At 44.8% G+C, this 10989-nt stretch overlaps 1 protein-coding gene across 1 annotated transcript; it reads right to left on the bottom strand.

Annotated features, from left to right (window-relative positions):
• Positions 1 to 551: 551 nt before the first annotated feature.
• On the bottom strand, positions 552 to 10950 carry LOC308256604 (cystatin-8-like; the record flags this gene model as incomplete). The annotated part of the gene is made up of 3 exons (XM_080684927.1): positions 552 to 635; positions 5675 to 5788; positions 10720 to 10950. 3 exons carry the CDS (start codon positions 10948 to 10950, stop codon positions 552 to 554), a joined length of 429 nt encoding a protein of 142 aa, XP_080541053.1.
• Positions 10951 to 10989: the final 39 nt, after the last annotated feature.

The raw sequence follows: 10989 nt of genomic DNA, 5'->3' as shown, positions 1-10989 counted from the left end.
CCAAAACCTTCTGCTCTTTGGGCAAGAGTATTGCAGTCCGTTTTGTCCCTGCCCTCATTTGAAGTTGCAAGAATCAAACTCTGTGTCAGCTCAGAAATAAAAGTGACCTTACAACTAACAGTTTAAAACTCCATTCACTCAGGACCCTGGGGGGAGGGGGGAGGGAAGGAGCCCCAGGCAAAAGAGGCTTCCAAAAGGAGCATGGTGAGTTAGCACCCACTAACTTACAGGGTTCCTACCTCTGTAAGGGGCTGTTACCCAATCAAAACTGATTCCTCCTCAGACTTGCAGAGGGGGCAGAATCAGACCTCACTCCATCCTTTGTACCCAGTGATAAGCATATTCCTGGAGGTGGACCATCAGGCTGGCAAAAGGCAAGGGGCCTCACTGCGACCAGGAAGGAGGAATTGGACATGCCCATCTTTCGTTACCACATACTGTGACACTAGAAAACAAAATGGCAAGCAGAGAGGCATGCATGAGGAAAGCATGTTTCTACCAGTTCTGTTCACAGAGCAAGGCGGAGACAGTGGGGCACGCTCCAGAAGCCCCTAGAGGTCTGCACACTGCATCTTCATCACGGTGAACTCGGCATTCCAGGGGAGCGCTCCAACTATAAAGCTGCACGTCAGTTTCTGGAAAAGACCATCACCACAAACACTCAGTAGTGCGCCACAGGTACCAGCTTAGACATATGCTGGAAGATGGTTATCATCGTTCAAGAAATGCTCCCAGGAACCTGCTAACTGGATGCTGCAGTCCTTCATAGTGATCAGCAAATGCTGATGGCCCCAGAGCAGGGGTCTTCAAACTTTTTAAACAGGGGGCCAGTTCACTGTCCCTCAGACTGTTGGAGGGCCGGACTATAGTTTAAAAAAAAAACTATGAACAAATTCCTATGTGCACTGAGGGCCCGGGACTAGTTGGCTGCTAAGCAGGACAGGCAGCGGCACCCGGCGGGCCGGATAAATGTCCTCGGTGGGCCACATGTGGCCCGTGGGCCGTAGTTTGAGGACCCCTGCCCCAGAGGATTCTCTGTTTCCACACCAACCATTAGATAGCAAATACTAACAATCACCATATTTTGGTGGGAGATCAGATATAAACGTCATTTTATTTTTAATTCTCTATAATATATTCTACAATGTAAATAAAGCAATGCTATGCCAGATATGAACCAATGTATGTTGTATTAATAATTAAATAAGGCCTTTTGTTCTGATAACAAATAAGTCAGAATAAGGGCAATTTAGAAGGTTCTAGAGCCTAACCTGACTTTTATTTTATACAGCCCTTCTCTCTTGTTTAGTATTAAAATCAATAAACAGGATTTAAAAATGCCTTTAAAATAAAATATTCTATCTGTGTATGATTGATGGGTGAATGGATAAAGAAAGGGCCAAATAGGTGGATGGATGGATAAATATCGAGGGATGCATGAATGGGTAGATAGATGTATGCATACATGGATAGCTATAGATAGATAATTAGATGATAGATGATAGATAGATAGATAGATAGATAGATAGATAGATAGATAGATACAGATAGATAGAAGTCCTGGAAAACAGCATCTTAAATAATTGGGCATCTTAAATAGACTGCAACAAGGGCATCTTAAATAATTGACTGCAACAAGGAGGTACTTCCAGGAGCTTTGAGGCAAATGAAGTCAGAGAGAATGGAGTCAGGAGTTGATTTCTGCTGAGTATCAAACACATACAGAGGAGGACAATGGAGCTTCTTGACCCACAGGCCCACAGACAATACCAGATCAAGATGGCTTTACAGGGGAATTAATATCAGACCTTGGCAATCAAAAGCTCCCTTTGTCTTTAAACGGATTCAGAACACAGAAACGGATGGAAAGCCTCCATTCTTATTATACCAGACAAGAAAAACCCTGAGACCAAATCATAAGCCAAACGGCTGGTCCCAGGGCCTGCAGCAGCAGTATCACCAAGGAACTTCAAAAATGGCATTAAGACATTCTTACTGCTTAAATGTTTGTCCTAGTAAATAGAACAAAAATCCTTTTAAAAAATACCAGTGCCCTGGCCGGGTGGCTCAGTTGGTTGGAGCATCATCCTATATACGGAAAGGTTCAGGTTCAATTCCAAGGGTGCACAGGAGGCAGCAGATCCATGTTTCTCTCTCACATCCAGGTGTGTGAGTCTCTCACTCTCTTTCTCTCCCCCTGCCCTTCCTATCTCTCTAAAATCAATAGACAAGATTTTTAAAATACTGGCAAGTTAAACAATTACTGCTAGCTAGAGGCTGCAGAGTTTTACAGCTCTAATGCAGTGCTCTTGAGCCTTTCCCAGTGATATGAAGTATATGTGGGGTGTCTGTACCTGGAAATTCTGATTCGATAGGTTTAAGATGAAGTAATGGAACTGGCCTGTGTGTGCGTCTGTGTGTGCATGTGTGTCTGTGTTTTCACCTCATCCTCCAAAGGTTCTTAATACTAGGGAAGTTTGAGAATACTTAATATATATGTATAAAAGAAAAAGTCCTAAATAAAGAAGTGGCATACCGAACCCCACTGCATTCTAACAGGTGAATGCAGACACAATCTGTTGCACTCTTTCTTTCCAACCTGGGGCTGGCAGAAGGGCTGCAACAAAGAAAGAAGGCAGGAAGAAGAAGCTGTCTGCCGTCAACGTGGTGGTGACTTAGTATACACCATCAATGTTCACAAGCACATCTGTGGAGTGACCTTCAAGAGGTGCACACCCTCCCCCACCCCAACACTCAGAGAGAGCTGGAAATTTGCAGTGAAAAAGATAGAAATGCCAGATGTGCCCATCAACTTCAGGCTCAGCAAAGCTGTCCAAGTCAAAGGAATAAGAAATGTCCCATACTATATCTGTGTGTGGTTATCCAGAAAATTTATATATATTGGTAATCTATGGGCCTGTCACCATTTTCAAAAATCTATTGTCAGTCAAGGAGGATGAGAACTAATCCTATCTAATAAAAGAGTAATATGCAAATTAACCATCACTCCACTACACCAACAAGCCATGCCCACCAGCCAATCAGGAGTGAGTATGCAAATTAATCCAACCAAGATGGCTGCAGCCACAGAGAGAGCAGGAGGCTTGGGTTTCCCCGGCAATGGAAGAAGCCAAGCTTTCCACACACCCTGGCAGGCCCAGGCCTCCACTCAAGGCTATAAAGTTTCAATTATAGAAGATAAATAAATCCCAACAAAAATGGCTGCGGCCACAGAGCAAGCAGGAGGCTTGGCTCTGCTCAAGGCTACAAAGTTTCAATTGTAGAAGATAAATAAATCCCAGATACCAGGGCCTCGGCTTGGGTCGCCAGGGGGCTTGGCCGGCCTGCAAACCACCACAGGCCCCTTGCCCAGGCCACTCCATGCCCCAAGGGGACCCCCACCCTTATCCAGGACACCCTTCAGGGCAAACCAGCTGGCCCCCACCCATGCACCAGGCCTCTATCCTATCTAATAAAAGAGTAATATGTAGATTGACCATCATTCCAACTTACAAGATGGCTGCCCCCATGTGGTCAAAGATGGCTGCCCCCTTGTGAACACAAGATGGCCACCATAAGATGGCCAGCAAGGGAGGGCAGTTGGGAGGGACCAGACCTGCATGGGAGGGCAGTTAGGGGTGACCAGGCCGGCAGAGGAGGGAAGTTGGGGGTGACCAGGCCTGCAGAGGAGAGCAGTAGGTGGGGACCAGGCCTGCAGGGGAGGGCAGTTAGGGGTGACCAGGCCTGCAGGGGAGGGTAGTTAGGGGCAAACAGGCTGGCAGGGGAGCAGTTAGGCATCAATCAGGCTGGCAGGGGATTGGTTAGGGGGTGATCAGGCTGGCAGGCAGAAGCGGTTAGGGGCAATCAGGAAGGCAGGCAGGAGAGCAGTTGGGAGCCAGCAGTCCTGGATTGTGAGAGGGATGTCCTACTGCCCGTTTAAGCCCGATCCGACCTAAACGGGCAGTCGGACATCCCTTGAGGGGTCCCAGATTGGAGAGGGTGCAGGCTGGGCTGAGGGACACCCCCCCAATGCACGAATTTTGTAATAAAATAAAGTTATAAAACTTTAGTAATAAAATAAAGTTATAAAACTACACAAAAAAAGAAAAGTGTACCATAGTCCAGACTTGTAAGAATAAGGACTCAATACGAGGGAATCTATTATTTCAGTATACTACACTAATAGTTCAAAGAAGAAAAAGAATCCACTATGCTTGGTAGATGCTGAAAGAATAATTGATAGAAGAAAATATTTTTAATTTTTAAAATAACACTTCATAAAGAGAGAATTGGAGAGACTTCAGAAAGTAGCACTTATGTAATATTTAACAAGAGAATATAAATACCGAAAACATTCCCATTAAAGTGGGAATAAGAACAATTGTTTGGCATTGTTATTCTTCCACATTATTCCAAAGGCTTGGAAAGAAAGAAAGTTTTCAGTGTTGATAAATGTGTGCTTAAAAACATCTACCTTAAAACTGAGATTGTCCATGGAAACTTTAGATACAATAAGTGAGCTCCTTGAGAAAAATTCTCCTTAATTCTTTGTAATATGTTCTACAAACAGGTAAAAAGCAACAATGTTCACTATAACTCCAACAAGTCCATAATTCTACTAAAAGATTAAAAAATAAAATTAGCATAAAAGATCAGATGGCATTAAGACATGCTCTCAGCTTAAATGTGTGTCCTGATGGCTATCTACTGTTAACTGGAAAAGATCAAACTTGCTCAGGTGGACCACACAGAGGCAGTTCCAGGCATGATGGAGTGTCCTTGGTGATCAGGCCTTTGCAAGCTTCTGTACTCAATGCCAGAAGCAGCATCACCTGGGAACTTGTCAAGAATGCAAATTTTTGGATCCCATTCCAGACCAATGAATCAGAAATTCTGCAGGTGGGATGTGGGTTTATCAAGGCCTTCCGGTAATTCTGATGCCCACTCATGTGGAGAACCATTGGTATAAAGAAAGAGAGACAAAGACACCCCTCCTAGGCAAAACTCAGGGGCCTCCACCAACCTCAGACTAAGCACTTGGATAAATCCATGGCTCCCCCCACCTCTGAAATTAAAAATGTAGGCTTGAAGCAAAAGGCCCCTGGGCCAACCCAGCTCTTTTGGGAGAGTCATTGGACCTTTATTGAAACTATGGCTGAGCCTAGCAAGAACCAACTGTAAGTCTGGGATGGGGACACTGTGTGGCCTAGTCATTGCTTAATCACCAACACACAGAATAGCACTGGTGCAAGTAAGCTTCCATGAGTAGATGAGTGAATGAACAAATTTCCTCTTGTGTCTTCACAAGGGTGAGTAACTGTGGGGGCAGCCACAGCTGACGGCTCATCCGGGTCCAAGAGAGCAGACTTTCAGTAAATATGCATTGGCAAGTTTTCCAGCCCCAAGAGGCCAGCATTGATGGAGCCCTTGCAATAAAAGTGACATGGACAGCATGCTGTCCCTAGGATGAGGGGTGGGGAAAGTCTCAGAGAAGTCCACCCACCACATTCTGCAGATCTACGCTCTCCACTCTAAAAGCCACAGAGTTGACCACTTCTGGGGCTAAATATTGGGAGTGATCCTGACCTCAAAGAGAGAGTCTGGACATCCCAAGTTCTGCTGGCTGGGGCTTAGAGTAGCCAAGACCATCACAGACAGTTGGTTTGTCACTTACCTTTGCCAGTTTGGAGTTTTCCTGAGTGACACAGTTTTCATTACTGTTTGAAAGCTTTCTGCAATTGCTGCGGGCAATTTCAACATCAATAAAGTATTCCAAACGGTCTGTGACCTGTCAATTAGCAATTATAACAATTACGCGATTTTATTCAAAAAGTTGTATTTTACCTTTAAGAAGTTTTAGCGAACACTAAAAAAATTACTCTCACTTTCATCCTGCCTCCCTATCTGTTAGCCAGTCTTTCTCCAGTGATGCCCACTGCCTGGATTCCTTTGCACATTGATACCAGTTATATAGCCCTACATGGAGCTGGATACTCAGGGAAGAAGCTTCTTTCCAGTGTGGGGCCTCCTGGAAGGTAAGGTCTTCTAATTCCATTTTCTGTCCCAAAGTCCAAGGCATGCTGCATGCTCAGTCATGGGTTGGGGAAGAAAACCGAAGTCACCAGAACCATCAGCTCCTCTGGGCCCAAGATGTTACATATTCATGTGGGCCAGATAGGGGGGCAGACAATTCAGCCACATTGGACATCCCCTCTGATTCTTATCCCACACACACACCCCTCAGGTTCTGTCATCTGGTTAAATCTCCTGCCCCTTTTCTACTCAAGGCCCCTCCCACCACCTCAGCAAACAGTCCTTAAGGGGCTATGCCAAGGGAGTTTGTCTTTCTGTTCTCTGTTGAGTGTTTAGCAAGGAGTGTAGCAGTAGATTTGTAGTAAGGCATCAGTATTTACTGAATTCATTAATGACTGAGTGCAGTGAAGGTGAAGGTGTTCATTTAAATCTGCTTTCATCAGATTATAAAACATCACAGCAAGCCACAAAAAGGGATATCTGTGCCTTGGTTCCAGCCTCCCTGGACTCCACTTTTTCTAGTACATTTCCTCACTGCCATCTCTGAACCTTGACAAATTTGTATTAAATTTTGGCTGTGTTCCAAAGAATTAACAAGGGAGACTCTGGCCTATTGGGGAGAAGCTGGTTAGACATCAAGAAATGACCAGCAGAGGTACACCTTGAGTTTGGAAATTATGTTTGTATTTAGAGAACCTCAAAAATACTGTGGCAGGACTTCCTGTTAGTCACAATGCCTGCTGACCCTCATCACTCTCACTCTCTGTCACACGCTACTCCCAGGCTCTGCACACAATAACTCAGTCAGCCTATCCAGTGTGCTCAGTGGTTGAGCCTCAACCTATAAACCAGTCACGGTTTGGTCAGGGCACATGCCCAGGTTTCAGGGTCGATCCCCAGTAGAGGGTGTGTAGGAGGCAGCTGATCAAGGATTCTCTCTCATCATTGATGTTCTATCTCTCTATCCCTCTCCTTTCCTCTCTGAAATATATATATATATATATATATATATATATATATATATATATATATATATATATATATATATCTCAGTTAATCCACATGCCAAGCCTCTGGGGTAAGGCTATCACTCCCATTTTTTCAGGTAAGGAAACTGAGACACAGAGGAGCTAATTAACTATCCATCTAATCATCAGCCAACCCAGGGATCAAACAAGGTGTCCGAGCATGAGGACTAGCATCCCTAACCACCATCTTGTTTCTGCCCACTCTTCTTGTCCAGCCAGAGGAAGGCAGAGGATTGCTATGTGTGATTCCTGGGGAACCTGAGTGTGGGAAAGCTGGGAGCCATCCGGTTACATGGACTCCTTGATTGAATCTGCATAACCTCTTTCTAAATATGTTACCTAGAATGACAGTTTTAAAACCCAAATCTAATAACATGGATCCTGAGAACTCCAGACCGCATGTCTGTCTGGCTTTCCAATGCTCCTAAAATAAAGTCAAAGTCTTGCCCATGGCCTGCAAGGACAGGCCTGGTGGTCCCTGTTTATTTCCTGGCCAGTCACACTGCCTCCTGAGTTGCCAAATGGGCCCTGCTTCTTCCCACTGGCAACCTGCTATGCCTAATTGCTCTTACCCACCCCCATGCACCATAAAACTCCCCTGCCTTCCTTCTGTGGCAGATGCTATGAGTGGTGCCCCATGTCCCATGCTGTTCCTAAGCACACTTCTAGGTCCTGGGGCCCCATGCTGGGGCTTCCTGCTGACAACAGGAGCAAGGACTCCCAGAATAGCTCTTGGACAATGCCGGGTAAGAGTTGGTGGGTAAGTAACCAGCTCCTCACCTACAGGGTGGCCCCATTTCAAACCAGGCTCTATGCCCTCTCCCTGATTCCCTAGATCAGTGGTCGGCAAACTGCCCCTCATGAGCCACATGCAGCTCGCGAGCCGCGGTTTGCCTCTGTTAACTAATGAGTTTGCCGACCACTGGACTGGACTCTCGATTCCAATAATTACAGGCTGTTGTTGTTCCTTGTGATTAAGCCCTTATCCCAGTGGTTGGCAAACTCGTTAGTCAACAGAGCGGCAAACCGCGGCTCACGAGCCACAGTTTGCCGACCACTGCCCTAGATAGACTGAGCCCAGCTGCCCAAGGTGGTAACCTGCTCAGTAATTTACCCTGCAGGATGCCTCCCTGACCCCTCACACTCCCCCTTCGGGCCACCTGGTGCTTCCTGGGATGGCCTCCCAAATAGCTGCACTTGAATTCTAGCACAAGAGTCTGCTTCTGGGAAACCCAAACTAAAACACTTCCCACCCACCTTCTTCACCTTATTTCACTCCTAGTCTGACCTTGGGCTGACCTAGAAAAGTGGTACTCAGCCTTGTCTGCATATAAGGTTCACTTCCTGGAGAGTTTTAACACCTACTGAGGCCAGGGTTCTCCCTAAAGACCCTCATTTAATTGATGAGGGTGCAGTAGGATATTTACAAGCTCATCAGGTGAGAAATGCTGTCTGAAGAGGTCTTCCCCTGACAACCAGACCTTATCTATGTCCATGCTGCTGAAACAAACATTGTGGCTCCTCATTCATGGTTGAGCATTTTTTCTTTCTAATTGAACTGCTGGCTCCCCAAGGGCTGTGATCATTTCTGTCCATCTCACAGCCCCACCTACAATGACTAGCATAGAAGTGGCTTGGGAGAAACTTGCTAAATGTGTATGTTTCTGGGGTACCAAAGGGAAAAAAAACTGTGAGGGAGACTAGGAAAGTTACAAGACATAGGAGCTATTTCTTTATCTCAAAACTAGTGTCCCAGTGCATGGATTCATGCACATTAAAAAGAAATTAATTAGAAGAAATATTTTAATATCACTATTTGCCCTTTCTCTATAATAGAAGTGTCAACCAAATTTAGGATTGACAATGACAGATCAAAACACACACGTGCAATTGGCACCAGCGAGAGCTTTATGTATTTAGATAAACTTGCTTAATTAGACCTGCTTTCTGATTTAGCTAAACATTTTCCAGCCTAGTGAAATGCCCCAACTTCTCTTTCAGGTAATTGTCAGCAACACAGCAGTGAATATTAACATGAAGCAGATTATTATTGTAGATTACACAGGGAGAACAAATGGTAAAATATTTAACTGCAGCAGTGTTTGACTATATTCTGTGCAATAAGAAAACCTGAAGTCATTTTCAAGGTCCACCATTTTTTACTTCTTTTCAGTCAGGTCAAGTTTCTAAGCTTTCTAAATCTCTGTTTTCCGGCTAATGCAAAGAAAATAGGATTCTACCGAGTCTCCTATCTACCTACTCCAGGACTTCTGTGAGAATCAAATGAGATGAGACATGTGAAAATGCTTTACAGACATTTGTTAAAGTGTAAAATGTTTCCACCTGGCTATAAAGCAAGTCGTGTTCCTGGGCTGAAGAAACTCCAAGGAGTCTAGTTGCTAGGGAGAGGAAGCTGGGCATTGCTACGTGACCTCATTACCCAGTGCCACAGCCACCATTTCCAGGCTGGGCTTGGCTGTGGGCCGCATTTTGCACCATGGGGTCTCAGCACTATCTGCTGCAATTTGGTGGGGTGTTGCTCTAGGTTGGTGGTGGGGCCTGTGTCCCAGTTGGGGGAAGCCAAGTGTTGCTTTGTTGGCACCAGATCTGTGGTGCTGTTTCTCTGTAAATGACCAGTGTGCATCACAGCAGCTCCTGCATTGAGTGTCTGTCCCCTGATGGTCAATGTGCATCATAGCAACCAGTTGGACAGTCAGACACTTAGCATATTAGCCTTTTATATATATAGATGCCACAAGAGTGTGCCTCCTGGTGGATTGTGACATGTGTCCAATCAGTAAAGCATGCTGCAGCAGTAGCATAGCATTCTGTAAATATGGTGCTCCTGGCTCTCATATTCCCAAGAGATGGAGTCATAAGGACCAACATGTAAAGTAGTCCAGCTCCAGCTAAGAGACAGTCTGGAGAGTGTAAAGCTTGAAATAAGCTCTGCTAATAATGACTTGCCATTTTCAACTCATTCTTGTAAGTTGCATGGTGCAATTATAAGCCACACCACCGTCCAACCATTGAGGCTGAATTCCAACACAGAGCCTTTTATCATACATGGCAGCCAAGGCCATGCTGGAAACTCCAGGGAGCATCCCACACACTAGCATCCAAGTCAGCAACACTTCCTAGGTTTGGGCAATTCATGGTCCTGTGAGGATGGATACATTTCTATAAACAGAAAATCATAGTCTCCACTTCCATTAAAATGTTGAATTAAAAGTATTAAAGAATGGAGGAGGATGCACCTTATTAGCCTCCACATTAGATAGTGTGCCATGTGATTCTTTTCAACTCCACATTACACATTATGTGGATAGATTGAAATGTGGCCCGTGGCAGCATTATTGCAAAATATTCATGGTACTCAATTTGTCTCCCAATAACCTTAGCAAATACAAATAATGAACATTCGATTTGTAGTTTTGGATTTAAATGAGTTAATATATGTAAAGTACTTAGAATGACAGTCCAAACATCTATAGGAAATGCACTGATGTTACAGTAATGTGCAAGTGTATATATGTTTGAGCACTTACATATTTAGGATTTTCATATATCAATGTTTTTCTCAAATGCCCAATTTTTCAGACTGGCTTCAGTCTTTACACCAGAAGCAAATATGCATATTGAGAGAGAACACCTTTACCTGCAGCTGGACTTGCACTATCTTGACCACGTGGAAGATGTACTTATCCTCACTCTCTTTGTTGTACTCTTGCATGGCAAACCACAGACACTGCTTCACATTGTAATTAGAGGCATCAATAACTTTTAATTCCCTTACCACCTTGACCTTATTCTTGTCTGGGTCTGGGCTGGCCACCAGGGCCACCACAAGGATGAGCAGGAACAGGCAGAACCCCCAGAGTCTTGTCATGGTCTCTCCATCCAGGGGCACAGGTGAGCCTCTTTGTTT

The sequence above is a fragment of the Plecotus auritus genome, assembly GCF_963455305.1.
Source record: "Plecotus auritus genome assembly, chromosome: 8".
NCBI classification, from domain to species: domain Eukaryota; kingdom Metazoa; phylum Chordata; class Mammalia; order Chiroptera; family Vespertilionidae; genus Plecotus; species Plecotus auritus.
Note: the sequence above shows the minus strand (reverse complement) of the source record. Positions and strands in the feature narration are given on the sequence as shown.